The 22,835-nt window shown below is 29.5% G+C and overlaps 2 protein-coding genes across 10 annotated transcripts; both read right to left on the bottom strand.

The window, feature by feature from the left end:
• Positions 1 to 857: 857 nt before the first annotated feature.
• LOC108469017 (protein SIEVE ELEMENT OCCLUSION B-like) lies at positions 858 to 7,370 on the bottom strand. The gene is made up of 7 exons (XM_017769903.2): positions 7,061 to 7,370; positions 6,237 to 6,338; positions 4,365 to 4,786; positions 3,660 to 3,766; positions 3,170 to 3,261; positions 2,161 to 2,634; positions 858 to 1,534 (listed from the first exon to the last, which is right to left on the bottom strand). The coding sequence occupies exons 1-7, from the start codon at positions 7,247 to 7,249 to the stop codon at positions 920 to 922; spliced, it is 2,001 nt and encodes a 666-aa protein (XP_017625392.1). The 5' UTR covers positions 7,250 to 7,370; the 3' UTR covers positions 858 to 919.
• A 7,955-nt stretch (positions 7,371 to 15,325) lies between these two features.
• Positions 15,326 to 22,592, bottom strand: LOC108468830 (zinc finger CCCH domain-containing protein ZFN-like). Of its 9 annotated transcripts, XM_053018186.1 has the most exons (8): positions 22,468 to 22,592; positions 22,072 to 22,305; positions 20,342 to 20,499; positions 19,601 to 19,663; positions 18,567 to 18,686; positions 17,726 to 18,016; positions 16,614 to 16,934; positions 15,326 to 15,925 (listed from the first exon to the last, which is right to left on the bottom strand). In XM_053018186.1, the coding sequence occupies exons 2-8, from the start codon at positions 22,172 to 22,174 to the stop codon at positions 15,644 to 15,646; spliced, it is 1,338 nt and encodes a 445-aa protein (XP_052874146.1). In that variant the 5' UTR covers positions 22,175 to 22,305; positions 22,468 to 22,592; the 3' UTR covers positions 15,326 to 15,643. The 9 variants fall into 9 exon arrangements, with proteins under 9 accessions (XP_052874146.1, XP_017625178.1, XP_017625179.1 ...); XM_017769689.2 differs by having other exon boundaries at positions 22,072 to 22,578; XM_017769690.2 differs by having other exon boundaries at positions 22,102 to 22,578.
• Positions 22,593 to 22,835: the final 243 nt, after the last annotated feature.

Genomic DNA, 22,835 nt, shown 5'->3' with positions numbered 1-22,835 from the left:
CCTGAGGATAAGACAATGATGCAGATATCTAGATTCAAAATTTAAATTTATAAGGGTAAATTTTATTAATAGTCCCTATGTCTTTTTGTTTTTCAATTTAACTATGAAAAGTTACAAAATGATCACCCAATTATTCAATTTTAGCTTTTTTTATTACAAGCCGATTAACATCAAATTGGAAACACTAAAAAGTTAAGTTAGTTGGGTGACTACGGTAGTCCCTTTGTACATCACTTATGACCCTTGTTGGTGAAATCAAACTAGATTGATTGGATGGAAAACCGAATGTGACAAAAGAATTGAATTGATTTCTAAATAATTTTTAATTGTTTATTTAATTATTATTGGATCGACAATTAAACCAATTGAATTGGTAATCAATAATCTAACTAGTTTAATTATCAATCCGTATTTTAGAACATCTATGAGATACTCAAATTATTTCGTATCAAAGACATGCAACATGAGAACAAAAAAAAATAGAAGTTTCCTCTATTTCGTGAGATTTTTAGAGAACATTTAATTATAAAATCATAAATGACCATTCATGTAATGTAATATAAAATTATATTATATTATATTATTAAAATAAAGAGATTTAATCTAAAATTACAACAACATAAAAGTTGTTAAAAACACTCTTAAAGTATAGATATAATATAATAGTAGAAGATTTGTCCCGTAAATTGACTTAAAGTGATATATACCTCTTTAGAGGTTTGTATTTAAACTATTAATTTTATCTTCTTTTATCAAAATATTATTGATCAATAAAAACATGACATATGGCATGTTTTTATCGGATGCTGTAATTTTTGATAAGATAAGATAAGATAAGATAAATAGATTAAATACCATTGACAAAAAAAGGGACCAATTTGAATTAAGGTAAAGATATTTAGTCCCGAATTTAAACAAATCACTCATCACAACAACGATACGTATAAAACATATCCATCACTTTAGAGCAATCAGGGCAAACCATAATACCCGGAACCCGACCCAGGACTGGCAAATGAACCTTGATACAGCCATGAACATCCCTCGATATCACCTCTTTGTAATGCTTCACACCTTCTAAGAACCGTAGTCCAGTAGTGTCTTGTCTCCAATTCAGGTAATTAGACATGATGGTTAAACCCGTTTCGCCGTCGGTTGTTACCATCGGGTCGGGTCCCATCGAGAAAACGGCCCACGATTCGCCTTTTCCGCCATGGCCGACCACTTTCAAAGCTTCATGGATTACTACATCAGTTTTATAAGCGGTGGTTGTTTTGCCGTGTCGGATTTTGGCGTGTAATATGCTTTCTAGTTTTGTCCAGAACCGCCACCGGATCTCCGATTCGATGACTTTGATGTCACGGCTGAGGTCGGTTTTTGATAAGCCTAATTTGGCTTTGTTTTTTCCGACGAAAACTAGTTTTAAGGTAACGCCGGCGGCGTAGGCGGCGTATTTGACTTTCTCGGTGAATTCTTGAATCCATGAAATGTCACCTCCGCCGAATAAGCAAACGAATGTTGTTCGATTCTCTATCTGATAAAATCATGGATCAAATTAAATGATAAAAGAAAAAATAATAGTTAATGAAATTGTAAATTTTGAACACAATTCGATATTTGATTCCATAAATCAATTTAATTTATGAAAATTCACGATCTCTTAAACTCAAATTTGAAATAAATAAATAATCTAAAATGAGCAAAACTTAATTGTTAGACTTGAATAACAATTTGAAATATTTGACTTGAAAAATCCGATCAGAAAACTTGAATGATTTAAACGGTAAATTTAAAATTTTTTATTTAAGTTAATCTCTAAACTTGACAATTTTTTCTGTATTATAGCCTAAATTTTAGGGTTTTCAAATAATATCAAGGATAAATTTGAACAAAAAAATTTTCAAGGCCTAATATAAGAACAATTGTTAAATTTAGAGATTAATTTTAAAAAGTTTAGACCCTAATGCAAAAATAAATATCAAATTTAGATCCCAAAAGTGATTTAACCCTTTTACCTCGTTAATTTAATTTAGTTTGAATTCAAATTAAACAATAAAATTATTTAATTAATTAATTTTAATTTTAAAATTTATAAACATTAATATAAAATATTTAAAATATATATATATGAAGAGAGTTTTATGAATGTATGCAACGTACCCATGAACGTAATTCGGGGACAATGAAGTCATCAAGCACCAAATCAAGCTTCCAACCATGTCGTTCATCTACAGAGTTCCATAGAATCTGCTCGGTTTTATCACTAAATGGGAAAGCCGTGTTCCCCCAAGTCCATAACATGGGGAGAGCATTTTGGCACACCACTTCCCCGGCCGAAGTCATCGACACTGCGATCGCCTGCCTTATGAAATGCCACTCTTTCTTCACAAACTCGACGACGTCGGCCTCGACCCTTGTTGGCTCCACTGCCACACTCCATTTCATCAACTGTTTAAGCTCCCAAAATCGTTTCACATCGTACGACATCGACAAGTCGATGATCGGGAGCCAAACGATCTCATACATTTGGTCGTTTCTTTGGTACAACCAATTGAGAACCTTGATCTCATCGATAGAGATGTCGAGATCCGATACGAGGAACAAAAGATGCTTGTTTCTTAGATTTTCAAAGCCCTGTTTGTTTATTCATGTCGGAAAAGAAATCATTAATTGTCGAAAGGGTTAATATTTGATGCATGACAATGTATATTTATAATTTAGTCTCTTTACTATGTTCAATTTTAGGATATAATCCTTCTATTTTAATTCGTTATAATTTGATCCTCTATTTTATAATATTATTAATAGGTCTAAATTGATAACATGGTTAGTTGCTACCATAAACTGATGCTTTGACTTCTTTTTTTTTTACTATTATATGGTCATAATTAAGGTCACATGGAAATCCAATCAATCATATTTAAGAATATATTTACATCGCAGATGAACGTTTAAAATTATTTTAATTTTTAAATTACATCATAATTTTAACCGCAGCAACTAATAGGGTTATCCATTTGGACCTACTTATAAACATTATAAAAATAGAGGATGAAATTATACCTAATTAAAGTAAAAGGACTAAATCACAAATTATATCATAGTAAAGGGACTAAAACCAGAATTGATCCAGCAATATTAGATGAAAACTGTAATTAAACCAAATTACCTGAATCCTCACGTAATGCATGATTTTGTCGATGAATTCTGAGATGCTGATTTTAGTAATACGTATGGTTATATCTTCATATGTGTATTTTTCTGCATGCCATTTCCATTATATGAACATTCAAAATATTTTTAAAAGGAAATAATTACTTCAAATTTGGATATTTAAATGTATTATCTGAAAAAATAAAATAAATTATAACATTCAAATTTATTATATGTAAAAGAAAAACAGATTCAGGAAAAAAAATCCAAAGGTTAATACTTCATTTCGAATCTGTCGTAAATGATAATTATAATATTTGAATCGGTAATAGTCCATAAAAACAATATTAACCTACTGATAGTGTATATATATTCACTACAAATGAATTAAGTTATATAAAATTATAAAAAAATTGAACCCATTTAATTTTACCATTTGAAACAAATGTTTATTTATTATATAAATTTTAATAAAAATATTTATTTGTGGTATATAAAAGGCTTACCAGCATCCCTTAGGCAAAGGGTTAACTTCTCTTGAAGGATGTTATTTATATGGCTAACTTCATTTGCCAAGACATTTAATTCTTGGATTGTGGATTCAAAATGGTCCCTGAAAATAATTTTAAAAATATTTCATAAATTATATTTCATGCATAATAATATATAATTTATGCACTATTAAGTCAGCTGAAATGAAGATAAATAAATTTATTTTAAAAATTTTAAATAATGTCATCTTTTTCTATTTTTCCAAAAGGCAAAATAGTAAGGTTTTGTTTATGATTTGGTCCACAAATTATACCTTTTTTCTATTTTGGTACATAAATTTTTTTTTGTCTCTTTTTGATATTTGAACTATTATTTTCAACCCTTTTTACCCCCAAAATTATCGGTGACCGATAAGAATAAATCACGAGTCAGAAATTTTTCTGGGGGTTAATTGGGAAGAAAATGATAGTTCATGTATCAAAGTGTAGAGGAAAAGAGTACAAAATGAAAAACAGATATAGTTCAGAGGTCAAAAGGTAAATTAAGCCAAATCGTAATCAACATACAGTGGCAGAACTAAATTAGAGCCACCCTGTTGGTAAAATTTTAATTAAACCCTTTAAAATATTAAAAAATTTTAAATAGCCCCAAAACTCAATGGCTTGTGCCGCCACTACAAACATAATAATTCTCAAATATTAAAAAACAAAAAAGCTTACTTCTTTTTGCTTAAAATGCTTGTGATTTGCAAAACAATCCGAAGGATCTTGTATGCAGCTGTGGGGAAACAAGCAATGGCATCTTTGATTGAGTGGACCTCTTTGGGAATGCGAGAAATGGAAGGGGCCAAAAAGGCCAAGTTGGTGTTGGCGACATCGATCATGGCCTTGAAAAGCCCGATGCGTTCGAGCACGGTGAAATCCGTGGTGGTATAACGGTGGCCTTTGAGGGTTTCAACGTACATGGCAATAGGGTCGGTGTTACGATGCTTGACAAGCATTGACGACTCACCAACACTGCATGCGAAAGCGGCCATCGCCAACACCACTTTGGCGTTCCATGAATAGTCTTTCAGCCTTCGGAGCATTTGCATTGTTGTTTCGTCCACACTGCTTGCCATTGTTGATACACAGCATGACATCTGCATTTAAAATAGTAAGTATTTTCCGTAAAAGTTAAAAATTTTGAGATTAGGTTGTCATTAAAATCGTTAGATTTTTGTTAAAATTAAAAATAAATTCCTCTTTTTTTTTTTATTTAAAAATTTTAATCCGGTTATTAAAATCATAAATATTTTTTATTAAAAGTTGTCAACCTAAAATTTTGCTTAGGCTGTCAACATATGATTGACACCAAAAAAAAATGTTAAATTTTGACAAAATTTTACAAAAATATCAACGATGATAATGACTGGACTAAGCTTTTTAAATTGAAAAAGTAAGTATATGGGCCAAATCTCAAATTCTATACAACTACAGGGACTAACAGTTAGGGGTGTTCAATCTGTTAACTGACCCAAACTACCATTAACTGAATTGATCGACCCTTTAAAACCTTAACCGTTAACCGAATTAAACTTTTTTGGTTAATTCGGTAGGTTAACTGAAATAACCGAAATTTATATGTTTTTTGTTTTTTGGTTAAAACAAATATAAAACATAAAAAAAAATTAATCAAATTAACCGAATTTAATATATGTAAAATGTATATAAAAAATATAAATTTTCAGTTAATTAACCGATTTCGAACCGAATTAACCATTAGCCAAACTTTCAAAAAATTATTAACCGACCCTAACCGAATTAATTCGATTAACCTACCAATTAATAGAATTCCATTAATTAACTGAATTAATTCGATTTTACCTGAATTTTGCTTACCTCTATTAACCGTACATTATAACCTTAATTAAACTTTTTCCTTTTTGAGGTAACCTTAATTCAACTTTTTAGTAAGTGGTAGTATTCAACGTATACATTTATACACCGTAAGGTGAAATAAATATAAATTTTATTATTAATATTTAGATTTAATATGTTGTTAGTGTATAAACTTACATAAACCTGCAATTCATGGATGCTAATGGATAATAAATAAATAAATTATTTGTATTTATTTTTAAGTTTTATTTAATAAAGTGTTTGTTGGAAATAAAGAATATTTCAAAAGAATTTATTTTACTTCACTCAGTTAAATCTTTTTTTTTTTAAATTATAATCAAGCTTTTGTGCTGGACTATCCAATTTTCGATTCATACTGCAAAACTATTTATGTTTAGATAAAAAATATTATTTATTATTTTATAAAGAAAAAAAAGTAAAAGGTGGCTTCGATTTTTCTAATAAAAGTAAAGTTAAATAAAATTTTATTATATATTTAGTGGGTCAAAAGTTTCTCTTTATTAAATCTAATTATTAATATTATTATTCAAATACTCAAGCATAAGATAATGCATCACTATTCTTAATTCATTTTCTATGTGAATTACACCATTTAAATTTAAATTTGAAATATTTCAATCTAAATAAAAATAATTGAATATTTATGGATATTCGAAGCCGTAAAATGAAAATAGAAAAGTAACAATTTACCTCACAAGAAAGATTTCGAATATTTTCCAAAGCTTGATGCATACCGTCCACAGTTTCCAGCTTATTGATCATATCGGTTAATTGTGCATATTGTTCAACACCCTAAATCGAATATCATAAATATATATCATTTATCTTGTAATAACTGTTAGTGCTGGTAAAGTATATATATATTGTCAAAGATTAGATCTTAAGTAAGACCCTTAGTACATCTGGCATATATTTGAACGGGGTTTTATTTTCCAATTCTATGAGAGTTGAGTGCTTGATAATTTGAAAAGGCGATAGATTTCAAAGAGTAAAAACGTCTCTTGGCTACCTGAGAGTGCCAACTATGCTATAAGGCACTTATGGATAAAAATGCTACTACTTGAACTAGCTCTCAAACCTACGCCCTATAACATATAGCAATGCGCATAATTCGCCTTCTGAAGCACTCAACGAGACACTCTCTCTATGTCAACTTGTCACTTCTAACTTTGGGTATAGTTAGAAGATGAAATCTCCACCGTTAACGGTGAATTTAAGGGGGAAGGGAGGCAAGGCCCAAATGAAAAATTACTAGTTTAGTCTATTTATAAATAATGAAATTATAAAATAATATATATGATAAAATTTTATCTTTTGACTCTAAAAAAAATCTTTTCAATCCCTTAAAAATGATGAAACTATAAATTAATAAATAATAAAATTATATTTTAACCTCTCAAAATTTATAATTAAATTTTAACCTAAAATTCTAAATTCACCCCTACCCACCGTACGTGAATAATACCGGTCATGTATATTATATATAGAGAGAGAGAGACAGAGAGAGAGAGTACCTTTGAGGAAGAAACGGCAGCGTTTTCGAAAATGCAGGAAATGAGGTTAACAAGATGTTGAAGATCAACATGGTGGGTTTGATAAGAAGAGTGAGTGCTCACAATTTGCTCTAACAGTCCCTGTGGTACCCATAAAATCTGAGTACCACCAATGCCGTAGCTAAGGCTGGATGCTGCTGTTGCTGCCATTTGTAAGCTCTGCTCAAAACTCAAACTTCAAACTGAAAGTGAAAGGGAAAGGGAAAGGGAAAGAGTGAGTTTGAGTCTTAGATTGCATATTTGTTCGTATATATATATATATATATAAAACAAACTCTTAAGGGTTGATTCTTTTCCAATTAAAGCATATTATTGGGTTCTTACCCAAAAAAAAAAACATATCGGGTTAATTTCACGGAACGTCCTCAAAGAGTTTGCTTTTGAACTTGAAAATGTTTTTAATGGAGTCATCAAATTATCATTATCATATCCGATGATGTGACATTAAGTTTTGGGATCTACTTAAAAATTTCAGAAAAAATTGATGTTTAATTAGAATTTTTCAAAAATTTAGGGGGTTTAATTATTTTTTAAAATAAGAAAATTAATGAGTATTTTCAAAAATTTCGAGAGTTTAATTAAGATTTTTGAAACTTTTGTAAGGCTTAATTAAAATTTTTAAAATTTTTAAAGGATCTAAATAAAAATTAAAAAATATTAAAAGGCTTAATCACAATTTTTTAAATTTTTTAGTTCTTCTTACCTTCTGCCTTGATCTTATCAATCAAGTTTTTTGGTTAGCTTAAACATTAGCTTGGGGTTTTAAATGCCAACTCAAATATGGCACATAGTATATTTAAAACAAACGGAACAATTTATAAGCACTTGTATATTTATTCCGAGAACAACTTGGATATGATGTATTAAAATATAAAATAACCCTCCTAAATTTCAATAAATTTATTTATTTTAAATAAATCATTCAAATTATCCAATAAGTATACATGTATTTGTAATTTAATTTGTGAGTCATACTTCATGTCTAATTCAAACTAGCACATTTAACATTTAAATTCACAACTAAGCTAATAAAAGGACCTAATTGAAATAACAATAATATTTTAAGAACTTAACAAGAACATCATAAAGCTTTATAATAATTTAAAGTCGAAGTGCGGACGTTTAGTGCAATTAATCTTATATATGTGAATCACATGACTAAAGCAAATTAAAGCATTTGTTTGAGTTAATTAGAAGCTAGGCTGAAGACTGAAGAACAGCTAGCATTTTTCATCAGTTCAAACTTCCTACTTTTTATTTTTATTTACTTGTTGTGGACATTTAGCATCACCCCCATTAATTAATTATTTTCTATTTTATTCCTTTTTTTTAAATATTTTAATAATGGTTAAATTAATTGAATATGTCAAAAAAAATTAATTGGTCGAATAAATCGTTTTATTTAAATTTAAAGAAATAGTTCGTTTTTAGAGAGGATTTGTGAAGAAAATTCGTCTAATTTGACACATTTTTTCTTACTCAACTGAGTGCGCTTTTACATTACTATGAAAAACACGTACCTAGTAAAACGGGCTTTCACACAACTCTCTAAAAATAACTTATTTCTCTAAATTTTTAAAAAAATTAACTTATTTAACTAATAAACATTTTTTTTTACATATATGACTAATTTAACTTTTAATAAAAATGAAATCATTTGAAATTTAAAAAATAAATTCACTAATTTTCACTCCGATTGATGGTAGTCACTGCATCAAATTTGTATATATTTGCCGAATTTCATTTTTATTCTTGTATTATTCATATAAATAAAAAATTATAATTATTATTTTTACATCAGAGGGATGAGAAACTATTATACGAAATTATTATTTTATTTTTGTATATATATTAATTATTAAAATATTAAAATATAATAAAATATTATAAAATTCATATATTTTATACTCAAATATTTTTCTAAGAATTATGTTTAAATATTTATATGAATTTAAAAATATTAAAAATATTAAAATAAATAGAAAAATTAAACTAAAGCAAAGCAGTTGAGTGGGAATGGATGCATCTAACATCCATAGATATAGTAGTGGATTTCAAGATTATACATGCACAATGAAGCAGGGCAGATGTTGGAGCAAAGTATACCAACTGTAGAGTAGCGGTGGATTTAGCAACATTTACCCCATCCTGCTTTACTTCATTGTCATCCCTACTCGTTTCATGTTATGTTTTAACAAAATTGTTTCTCTACTTAGACCATCGACTTAAGCCATGAATAGGTTTTATTTGTGTTGAGTTTGGGCCACTTGAATGTAACATATTTGACAAAACTAGAAGCATAGGTCGACTAGGGTGTTAAGACTCCCAACTGAATTACTTGAGATGATTGGATAAGTATGAAAGTTTTATTATTAAAAGCTATTTTTTAGAGATAAATATTAGATTTTTTAAAGAGAGGTTTGAAGCAGTTGGAAGACTGATTTATGAACATTTTTATTTGATAAATACTCAAGATAACTAGTACGACAGTTTCAACTTTTAAATAAAAGTTTAAAGCTTATCAAAACATTGTTGATTGACCACTTGAAGAAGCCTATAAACAGATTGTTTTGTGCCTCACATCAAGAGTAATTTTTGAGTGTCTTTGTCGACAGTTTTGCTGTATTTTATTGTGATTATTTTGTGACTTTTTTTAGGTATTCACTTGAGAATTTATTGCTAGTATTGTGAGACAATTGAGTGAGTGATTTGTGACAATTGAGGTTGGTATTGGGGTTACAATTATTTCTTTGTGTAAAGGTAGATTGGCCTTAAGCCAATAGATAATCTGAACGATTGTTGAATAAAATCATTTATTGAATGAGCCTCTATAGTTGTGTTTAAATTAAGTTAACAAAGATCGATTCTATCAGCTATTTTCTGTTCTTATTTTTTTACTTTGCCTATTTTTGTTCTAACTACTATTACAATAAAATGTTAACGAAAGTTCATTTATCATATATATATAGACTAATTATTTTTCATAAAACAATAATTCAATTTATAAAAATATAATTATTTGATATACTTTGAGGTTAAAATTATCATGCATCTTTTAAAGAATAAAAATTAAATAAATTTATTAGAATAGAAATAATTAAATAAATTTATTAGAATAGAAATAATATTTTAATAATCATCAAATTTTTATTTAATCAATTCAACAATAATTAAAATTTTCATAAAAATTTAAAGAAAAATATTCAACTGATACAGCCATTGATTTCAAACTGTTTAATAAAAAACTATTCAATTCCTACATCCAAATCAATATACCGATTTGATTTTCAATTTAACCGACTATGTATCCCGTCGGTCTCAAATAAGAGCACGAGCTTCGTGCAAGGGAAAAAAAAAGCAGCAGTTCGACAGCATCGATAAAATAAATAATTGCTTTTGCAGACAATTATGGTGGTCGTCGTGACCTGCTTTTTTCTCAAGCGACACTACTTTTTCTTTTTCATTGTTGCAAATTCCTTTTGCCATTCTTTTTATCGAATTATACATCTATTATTATTATTTTGTATATATTATTTTATACTAATATTTAAACATTTTATCGAGTGAATGTTACTTTTAATCAGATTAATAAATTAATTATATATTTATTTTAAATTATAATTAATAATATTATTATAACACTTTTTCTTTTTATATTTTAACATCATTTTTAAATAAAAATTACAAATTATAAATATAGTAATGGAAAATGCGTTAATAATATTAAAATATTTTTCTTTCGCTAGTGTCACAAAATCTAGTTCATATATGCGAATTTTTTAACGTATTATAATTGAATTTTTGCATGAGTTATTTTTATGTTACTTAATTATGCGACTATAATCCTATTATAATTGCATTAAAATAAACTTTTATTTCAAATATCAATAATCATTTTCTTTTATGTCATTTTGAGTTTTCAAGTTAAATTTTTTACCGTGCAAAGTGTGGATTAGTTAATTATTAATGTTGTGTTTAGAAAGTCATTTAATAATTAGATATGTGTGAAATTATTTATAATTACATAAAAGTGATATATTTGGGCAACCATTGTAATTGATGGATTCCATCGAATTAGAGTAATTATACAAATAATTACACCCAAATTCAATTTTAAAAATATTTTTATACAAGTTAAAAAATTATATTATAAGCATGAACACGCCTAATTCTCAATGGAAGAATGAGAATAGGAGTAATTACGCAAGTGATTACACCTAGATTTAATTTTAAAAAATATTTTATAAGTTATAAAATTATATTATAAATATGAACACGCATTTAGTCTTTAAGATAATTATGACAAAAAATTTCTTATAAAATATAATTCACATATTATAAATGTGCTATAATATATTTATTTATAAAAATATTGTAGTTTTTTTATCATTTTATAAAAAATAACTTTCTAAAATTATAGCAAAAAATTATATTATTTATAAGAAGTGTTATGAAAGGTATGGACAATTTATAATTTTTATAAAGATTATGTATTATAAATTTTGTATTATTTTTTACTTACGTTAGGTTATATCCCTTTTATAATATATAAATTAAGTCTTTTTCCACGTTAGGTTTATATAATTTTTATAATTATTACAAACTCTTTGGACTATAATCCTAAATATTATAAGATCGATCTAATTATGCAATAAGAAATGTTTTCTTGCACCATATCCTCGAATATGATACTATTTGAGAGAAAAGTGCCAGACAAAAGCACCATAGATAGTTTAAGAACTTTTTAATTTGAGACATTAAAAGTTTCGAAATATAGTTGAAAAGACATTTGTTCTTCCAAAAAATTATTTTCCATATTAACGTCACCTTAATATAGCATAAAAAAAAACTTGGGTCGTATTAGCATATTGCATATTTCATAACTTCAATTATAGGTAGAATTAAAATGATCCATACTTCGAAGAGTACGTGGAAGTAGATCTTTATAATTTTAATGATGCAAATTCAAATTCAAATGATGATGAACTCGGTTAAAGACCAATAAATGATGATAAAGAGCATAGGTTAAATATTAAAGAGTGAACAACCCAACAAATATAACATAATACTTATAATGGTTTGATTTTCATTTTTGTTATTTTTTAGAAATTATTTTATCATACTAATAATTTTTATAGTAATTATTTTAAAAATGAATTATGTAACTATGTAATTACAAATTGTACTACCAAATATGATATAGAAAATTACAATATAATTACACTTTGTCAACTAAACACATCTAGGGAATTACAATATTTTGTAATTATAAGAGAGTTATTTTACCAAAGTAATTACACTTTCATTCAATTATTTTGTATTATCCAAGCATACCCTAAATTAAATTATTCAATTCAATACTTGAAAACTGATTCTAATAAAATAATTAAAATAAATAAATCTCAAAATTACATATGAACTTTGTTCAATGTGCAATATTATATGTAAACTTAGATTTTGTGCAATTTTATTCATGATATTTTGATTTTATTCAACTTTTATAAACAATCAACATCATTGTCACTATAACATAATTTTACGCTTACGTATTTTATGCACAAATAATTATATTTACCGATATAAAAATAAATTGATGAATTCATTTATTTAAATGTATACAATTGAAAAAATCAAAATTTTTGTATACATTTGAACCAAAATCAAGTTTACTATATAAGATTGCACAAAATCAAACTTCATATATCAAATTACAAATTAAATCAAAATTCATATATATTTTTTATACTTACCCAAATAAAAATTCCTTTGTTTTGGAATAGCAAACTTGTTGATGAAAAAAGGAAACTCTTGATTTAAATGCTTTATAAGGCTAAAGGGTAGATTCCATGACAATTCCAAATCATATGATTAAGTGAGGCCTTTAAAGTTTTCAAGTTGGCTTTTACTTTTTCTAATACTTGAAATGAAACCTTTTTCTCATTACCATGTAGAAAAATATGAAAATTTGAAATCTAGATTCATTTTAGCAAATGTACTAATAAAAATCCTTAAACTACATTACCTTCTATTTAAATAAACCTTTAAATTATTTTGTAGTTAAACGATTTTTACTCATAAACCCTTTGATTTGATTTTGATATTGAAGTAAATATATTTTAAATTTCTAGATCCAATCTAATTTTTATTGATGGAATAGAAATTATATACACTTTTAACATCAACATAAAATTAAAAAGAACAATAAAAATTTCAAAATACTTCCAAAAAGTATTTAAGTATGTGTACTTTCAAAAATTGTGAAATATTATTTATTTCCAAAATTCATAAAAACATGTCAAAATATAAAATTACTTAACTGTTTCTCCCTTCATTACGAATTGTAGTGAGAAAGAGAATCAAGAAAACATCATTAAAAAAAAATCATAATTGGTACATTAAGACTGAAGTTAACTCACAAACAAGATTAAAAGACTTTCACATGTTACATTTCTTTCTCAATTCTTTTTTTTTTTTTAAACATATCTTAAGTGATGGATGTCACTGGCTAATCCTGTTTGTAAAGCCTAAAAACATCAACGATAATAATCGAGATAATTTCTGTTGGAAAGAAAAATGCAAGATGAACCAAATACATGATAATAATGAGTGAAGGACACAAGATTGTAGCATGAAAGATCAGATTTTCTAAACCAACATATTGATGACAAAAGAATCATGAAATCAAACATAGTAGGGAGAAAAAAAGAACCTGTTGTCAATGGCCAGCTGTTCTTATTGAGACCACAAGCTCGATATGAAGCTTTACTTGGTTCCTCAACTTTGGTTTTTAGCAGTTTGGTCTTTTATCCAATAAGCACCCTGATTATCCATAATCTACAATCAAAATGGCAACATGCTTGATCTAATGTTAGATTAAAGAATGCATGATCCAAATTGTTACCCAGAAAACGGGAAGTATTTCATAACATGTTACATGGTCAGCAAACATGAGGGTAAGTGTCAGATATCGATATTTATTCAACATGGGTATGCTCAATTTTTTTACATGTATTTGAATGATGATATAACTAAGTAATTTAATCCCTATACAGAAATGTTGGTGCAAACAACTAAAATTGATAAACTGCGTTCACAGAGAACAGTTTAAATGCAGACCTGAACTTCTAAGACAATATAAACTTGTAGATAGAACTGATGCAGTAAGATAAATTTCTTCTATTAAAGGACAGGTTTTGTCAGATTTCAAAAGTCTGTGTTAGCATGTAGGTGGTTTGCCGAACATGGCATTGAATAAGAGTAGTCCAAAGAAAATGAACAGTTACAATATCATAACACACAAGGAGCTCAAACATTCTATATCCTATAATATCTGTTTGTAAGTAGAAAACAGAACTACCAAGGTTGCAATGAAACACAACCATTACAACCTAAAAACTTGAACTTTCCAAAGAGATCCAGCAGACAGTATTAGATAGAATTAGATTGTCATGAATGTAAAGTTGCAAAGACACATCAAACATTGGCACGAAGTAGAAGCTTACATTTGAAACTAGTGAATTTTGCCAATAATTTCAGAACTTCTTTCTCCCTAAACAGACTATATATATATTATACATATATATATACACACACAAATAACACACAGAAACACACAAGTTTGTACGTTAGAAATTATACCTGAGATGATTTTGTCAAGTGTATTTGATAGAAATCTGGAATATTTTATTCAGAAGCCTTCCCGCAAAAACAAGAGTGATTCTTGGTAAAGATACATTAATCCCATAAAACATGAGATTCTATTGGAATGACTTGCAGACTCATCTTCAGTGACTCGAGTATAATGAGGTAAGATCTTCGGGAGTTTCGAAAGAGTTCAAAGAATTCATCTGACAATATACATAATAATGTTCCACTTCTTTTTGCAGAAAAATGAAGTGTGTACTCATTTATACTTCAGGTTGACAATTTCTCTCACATATGATAAAAAAGTAAAAAATGAGAATTACTCCAGATAGATGAATATAGCAATTATTACCTCAAGTAACAAATCTGAGATTCAGAAATGTCTGCAGATGTGAGAACCGAGAAGAAAAAGGAGACAGTAGGAAGAAGTATGACAGTACAATATGAATGAAGAAGCTATGCTGTATGGACAAAGCAGAGTGGCTGAACATTACTCGATCAGGCATTTGAAAGCCAGGCTTAGACTGGAAATCTTAAATAGAGCAGCTAGATGAAGATTCATGAAAAAAACAAGGGAGAGGCTTAAAAACTGCAAAAGCAATGCCTCGTATACCATACTGTGAAAGAAACATAACACAAAAAAAAAAAAAATAGAAAGTAAAAGGAGTTTCGGGACAGATGAACTGTTCACCAGGTTTTACCAAATGTGGAATCATTTTCAGATTTATACAAGAAATTCAGATGACACAACTGTCAACTGAATTGTGTATTTTAAAAGAACATAATCAACTTGACATTAACTGTGAACATCTCCAACAATGGGAAATAAATTTATAGATTACTCTGCCTCATCAACTAAAAGATTGTCAACTGTAATCAGCTCCTATCATGTTGCAGTGTTTATCCCTCTGCATCAATATTTTCATCACTAGAAGACAATTGCCTATTCTCTGAAAGCGAAATTCGCCTGGGCTTTGTAGAGCCTGATTCAACAAGCCCCTCCGACGACAGGTTTAACCCAGAAGTTCCTGAAGAAGACCCCAAGAAATGGTGTACAGGGGCACCGGATGGAGATGATATGGAGTAATTGTACGTGAAAATTCCCATAGGATGGTTAAACTTGCAACTTGAACCAAACTTGCAGATTCCATATCGAGAATAGAAATCGCATAAAGGTTCTCCCTGTTAAAATTCAAAAGTAGCAATATCAATAATGTAAAAGATATCAGGTTAGAAACAATGAAACTAGTGTCTAATGACATCATGTGCACCGTAAAAACAATGGGAATATTGCAAGGAAGACAATGAAAAGACAAAAGCTAACCTCAAACCTCAATGAATATGAGAGATGAAGAATCAGATACACAAAACATTCAAATCTTGGGAACTAATTCTTAATTCCAGCACCTTTCACAGTCAAAACTCAATTGCTGTCTAATAGCCTTAGACTTTTTGATCCAAAAATAATCCCTAAATCCTGATTCACTAAAACCTCAAAAAAGATGCAGGGTGATCATCCTTTGTCCTACGTCAATACACAACTACTTATTTTGTACGCCAACTACGTCTAATCTAATTTAATATTTTAGTATGGGAACTACAGAATGACCAATTGCCCAGCAACAGTATCAAAGTAAATATCCATTTTCTAACAAGCAAGATTTATTAGATTGGCTCTAAATAAAACCCTACAATTAGGAAACCAAGCTTATCAAGAAAAAGAAAAGGCCAATGTAAGGTGGTAATAGGAAGGGAATGATATATTTTTACATAGCATAAGGCTAAGCTTTTCATAAGCAGCCTAATAACTTAAATGGATCTATATTCAGAAACAAACTGAGATGGAGTTACCACCAATTGCAAAACTCACCGGACGTAAAGGGAGGCCTATTGGACTCAACAAACAATCAGGGGCAGGAGGAACTCTCTCTCGTGGGTGATGAAACCTACAAACTGCTCCAAATTTACAATCTCCGGTCTTCATGTAAAATTGGCATTCGGGCTGGCCAGGTCTCTCAGGAAATACATTCTCCCTCGGCAATGCATAAAAGCCTATAGGGACAGACCCAGAACGAAATTGAGAAAAGGATGCTTGAGATCCTCCAGTCACCGATTCATTCTGGTTTGAGGTTCCATAGATTTGATTATTTCCATTTGTCTGCTGCAGGTTCTCTGAAGAAGAGACTGATGCCTGGAGAAATGAAAAGTATAAGAATGGTAGCACTTCTTTTCCTAATGGATAATTAATGGTGGCACTTCTCATTGATCACAACTTCATGCTGCATAAATGCTTATTAGTCCAAGGGAAAATAAATTACAGAACCCAAATTCTGTACAACTTCTATCCATAAACAAAAAACAATAGAGTAAAAGTATGCTCTCAGGCATTTTGATACAGTTACAAAGTTAGAGATGCCATCAGGCCATTTCAATCAAACTACTAGGGGGAAACAATCAGCTCTAGAAACAGGCATAAAAGTTCAGTTACCATAAAAAATTTGTTCTTCAATTGAAATACATGTGTGGACAGGTTCTGGTTTATAGCATACATTGGATAATGTAATCACAAGGTGATAGATTCAAGGCCTTTGTAGAAACAAGCAGCCAAGCAAATAAGTTAAAAATTAAGCTACATATTTTCTGATTCAATTTCATTTCTTTCTAAATAGTCATGTAATTCAACAATCACAGATACATTTTTAAAAGAAATTTCAGCATCATTACAGTCTGCTCCAAATGCATTCTATTCGGGCCCAGGAGAAGCTAAAAAGGTCATCAACAATAAAAGAAACTTCAAAGAAGGCTGGTAATGCTCAGCTTGACTCAAGAAACAAATATTATTATTTTCCAAACACCAAGTATTAGCATATTGAAAACTATAATTCTCATAATTTGCCTCATGTATCACCATTAATGTTGGCCAACCATGTGTAAACACTAAACAGCCATGCACACTAGTAATAAGCTAGAGGAAAAACTTACGCTGTAAGCATTCCACCCTGGAACTGATACCATCCCTTGGGGTAAAATCAGAGGTGCATAACTTGAAGGACCTTGCCAGCGGGGGCTAGGAATGAAAGATGCTCTTGACCAATTTGTAATCCCTCCTGGATATGACTGCTGACCAGGAGTGGTTGGAGAAGCGACAGTTGGGTAAATAGGAGAGCCACGCAATGAAATCATCATATTAGTTGGCTGAGGATGATGGAATTTACAAGTGCTCCCAAACTTGCATTGTCCGGTTCTTAGATAATAAGCACACTCAGTCTCATTCTGTATGAAGGAAAAGAGAAAACAAGTTACATTAAACATATCAAACATCAATAACCTTGAAAAACTCCACAGGTTAGAAACCAACCATTGAAAAAAAACATCTTGACCAAATGAGGTCCAAAGTTATACAACAACTCAATATCAATCTTGACGCCAGCAATGGTCCAATTCAGCAGTGTTTTTGTTCATGCAATCCATATTTAAACTTAAGGACAGATTCATAACTCAACTAAAAAGAGGAAAAGTTCAAAGCAAGCTATAAATTTTATTTCATAATCCTTGTCTGTGTGTGCATTCTACGTATTGGGTCTAAATGTTAAACCAATTAACATTAGTTGATAGGACTGTACAATTGGACAAGCTTTACAGAATGGTATCGTTTTCCACCTTTTGCTAAAACTAATCCAACTAAAAAAATTGGAACTTTTTTTTAGAAAGACAAAGTAAAATACAAAAATAATGTTAGAAGAGACCTGAGATTTAAAAAGAAAAATATATATCATTAAAAATTGTATTGCAAGGAGTAAAAGTTAAAAACTGAAATCCAGACCGGGCGAAAAGGATAGCCCAAAATATTTAAGGAAACTCTCCCAGCTATCCCTGCTTGTTCTCTAGGATGATGAAACTTGCATGTAGCTCCAAATTTGCAAGTTCCTGTTTTCAGGTAGTACTGCACAGCAGTTATAAGAGCAAAATGTCAGTTTTCAGATCCAAGCATGCATAAAAATGAGAGACATAGAATCTCATATGTTATATAAGGCAATGAAAAAAGAGTAGCTTCCATCGAGATCAGTTCTGTCAAGGGTACAAGGCACACTCTGGGCACTAGAGCCCTTATATTGCCCATGGAGCAAAGTGAAAGAAAAAGCACTTGCCTGACTTAAGTGAAATGCAATATGTATATATGCGTGCTTTTGTATTATGTCCATGTGTATTATTATTAATAACAATAATAATAAGCTCTAAGTAGTGGTCAAGTTTAACTATAAAACATACAATTTTATTTTTCTTTTGTTGGCCAATATACAAATTTCCGTATGGTATGATGTCTTTTGTTTGAATATTCAAATATTGAGAAGTAGAAAGTTCCATATTATCTTCTTTCTCACTAGTATAGACATAAATAATTAAAAATAAAGTTAAAAATAAAATAAATTAAGAGAACTTCAATTAGGCTGGGTTTATATATATATAGCCTTATAAAAAAGCATGCCTAGATGGACCAGGCAATCACCAGATCAAAGTGTCTCACCCAAAAGGGTGTAAGGCACTTTTGTTAACTGGCACGCCTAGATGTACCCCTTGATAACACCAGTCCAGACTGAAATTGAGCTTCCAATGCAATAACATCAGAAAGAGTGAAAATAATATACAAGAACAAAAAGGAAAAATCTTAGGATGAGCCAATCATCTAAACCAGTTGAGGGTTCAGACTAAAGTTTGATTGCTATGCCAAACTACTAGAAAGAGAAATAAACCTTTTACTTTACTATACTTCTTGTTAATCATACATTGCACATTGTAAATCGCATGTAAAAGTAGCAACATTGTCAATACATGGGAAAACAGGGAATAAGTACATGCCTGACATTCAGGTTGTCCTACTCTTTCTGGAAACTCTCCTTTCATTCTAGCAGCGGCAATAGCCTGAAATTTGATACAGTCTAAATAAATATTTTAAATGACAATTGATATCTAAAAAGTCATATGAGTAGTGGGACAAAGTTGAAATGAAATGACAGTAGCAGATGAAGTATACCCATGTTGGTAGCAGCAAGTGTTTACATGTGTGCATATGCGGAACAATCTTATCTCTTGAGGATCTAATACTCTATAAATTTTCCTACAATGAATTCTGTTTTAGAGTGATTTAGTAGAAAAGACCCTTGTTTAAAAGTTTCCTGTGTCAAAAACTTCCAACTACCAGTGAATAAAATCATGTAAAATATAATAATCAAAGGTTTCTAAAATGAATAAACTTATGAAGCTCTTTGGCATTTACCAATAATAGACAACATGAATAAACTTGAGAAGCTCTTCGGCATTTACTAAAAATAGACTTGGTAATACTGAATTTGCAATGCAGTTACATAACGAGAATACGACACAACAAAATAATAATAATAACACAAGCACGACATGAATACATGAATACGCCAAAATCTATATAGCACGAATTCTTAGTGTATCAAAATTTATGTAAATAAATAACGCCTTAACCACAATTATGATAAGAAGAATGCACAAAAAAAAAAAAAAAGAAGAGATACTCAAAGAATTAACTCTGGATTCATGAGAATTGTCCAAACAAACCATGGTTTATACCAGCTTTCTGTTAGGAGGATGATTAAAACGACATGTAGCTCCAAATCTACACAGGCCCGTCCTAATATAATAAGAACAATCTGGTTCCCCAGGACGCTCTGGGTAGTAACCAGATTCCATTGTTTCACTGGATCTTAAGTTCATTTGCCACATAACATCTGAAATAATTTTTAAAAAGTAGGTTCAGCAAACACATGAAAAAAAAAAAAGAATCAAAGAAATAGGGGTATCAAAAATTTTCAATTTGTAAAAATATTCACTTAACATACAACAAGCAAGGTTGTGGCATGCAGCAGTAAGAAACTCACTCTGACCTTTGACTTATGCAAGCCCCATTGGCTAAATTATTCGAGGAAAAAGACACTATTCCATATTTTCTAAGGCATCAATAAAAGGCCTTATGAAACTTTTTTATATTCTTTTCCTCCTTTCGTAGATTGAAGCTACTTTTTAACTAATTTGAGAAAGTTTACAACAAAAAAAATTTTCATTTTTCTAAAACTCAGTGTTGAAGAAAGCATGAAGATTAACTATGCTCATTGCAAAAAGTTCTAAAGAGAAATAAAAGTACCAATATTCTGTTAACTATAAAGATATTTTCTTAGAATATTGGTACATAAACCTGTAAATGGTCCCACCCGTGGTCCCTCTTTTTTTTTTTTTTTTAAATTTTGCTTGCTCAAATTCGATTTGGGTCAAATCCGGACCAAACTCAAAGTTCATATAATTATTTTAAAAAATTAAATACTAGAAATTAATTACAAAAATTCTGTCCAAATCTAATTCGAATACGAATAGTCTCGTCTAGTGAACAATTTTGGTTCAATTGATACAGTGCTTAAAACTTAAAAAAGTACTGACAAATGGAATAGGTAAAAGAGTAACAGTTCAAAAGAGAGTTAAAGTAAAATCATTAAACTAATGAATCCATTTAGCAGAAGCTACAAGCAACAGAACACAACAATGGGTTTAACTAAAGAGAAACGTTATCAGAGAAAAGAGTTTCAATTCACCACCCTTTTGGAACCTAATACATGTGATTATGTCTGGAATAAGCTTGTTCAATGTGAACTCTCCTTTCGATTCACCACTATCTCGTTCTTTAGATATTCATCATTGATGTTCACCATAATTGACCACTATATAGAATCTATTACATCTGCAATCATGATAAATGCTATACGACCACATATACGTCTACAACCGCAATTTAAATCCTTATTATCCACGTCAAAATTAAACCTTTTTTGTCATTTTTAAAACTTTTTAACCATAATTTTGCTTTCTATTATATGCTTGTTCAGACAAATAAGTAGCACTGAAAAAGCAGTAAAAGCAATAATCAAAATAATCCTAATAAAAAAAAGAGTTTAAGAGCTTAAGCTGTTTTCTACGTAATAAAGCATAAATGAAAAAAATAAATCAATAAAGAAAAAAACCCTCATAAGACAAAAATCACCGCAGAATTTGCACTTTTATCACAATAATTTAACTGCAATTAAGAATTTTAGACTAATTATTAAAATTTAAAATTTAGCGAATAACGGGATTTTAACAACGATGAAACTGGAAAATCACCATTGAAGTAAAAATAAATGGCAATTCAAATAACCAAGAGAATCATATGAATAGCAATATTGCATTTATCTCAAAATAAAAGCGAAAAAATAATATAATAACAATTATAAAAATAAATAAAAAACATACGATAATTAAAAAGAGAGGGAGACCTTGATTCAACGACGGTGAAAGCGAGGTACCTTCAGTCACAGCTACCGCCACTGCTGATGCTATTCGGGACATCGAATTCCTGCATCGAATAATGATTTCCATTCAGCAGCCATCTTCCTCCATCACCACTATTGTCACGTTAGCACCACCTCCACGCCGGAACTCTCATTCCTCCGTCTCAAAACCACGCCGTCACTTTCGCAAAAAAAAAAACCTCTGCCCCCTCTCTCCTCCTTCGTAACAGAAAAACCAGAGAAACCAAAAAACGGTTATTTTCAGAGAGATTTTTTTTTTTTTACTAAAAAAGAATTTGATTTTTTGATAAAGGCGAAATAGCGTTGTTTTCTCTTCTCCACAAAAAAAAAATAAAACAAAAAATAAAAATAAAAGCCAACCATCCAAACAAAACCCACTAGCTTTTCTTTTTTATTTGTTCGCTAATATTTTACGCAGACCGACGACTCGATGATCATATGGAATCCCATTTGTGTTCACTGGTTTAATTCTGATTTCAGTCCCTATACTCTTCACTTGTTTGAAATGGTTAAATTATTTTGTTAGTCACTGTACTTTGACAAATTTTGATATTTAGATTTTGTACTTGAAAAGTTAAAAATTAAGTCATCTTACTTTTTTTATTTAAAATTCTCAGTCCAATCGTAAAATACTTACCAACATATCAAATTGACAAATTTTGACAAACACTACAAACGACAATAATGGTCGGACTAAAATTGTAAATTGAAAAAGTATAAGACTGATT

This window comes from Gossypium arboreum, chromosome 8, assembly GCF_025698485.1.
Source record: "Gossypium arboreum isolate Shixiya-1 chromosome 8, ASM2569848v2, whole genome shotgun sequence".
In the NCBI taxonomy this organism is placed as follows: Eukaryota; Viridiplantae; Streptophyta; class Magnoliopsida; order Malvales; family Malvaceae; genus Gossypium; species Gossypium arboreum.
The sequence above is the reverse complement of the archived record's forward strand: the minus strand, read 5'-3'. Positions and strand labels throughout refer to the sequence as shown.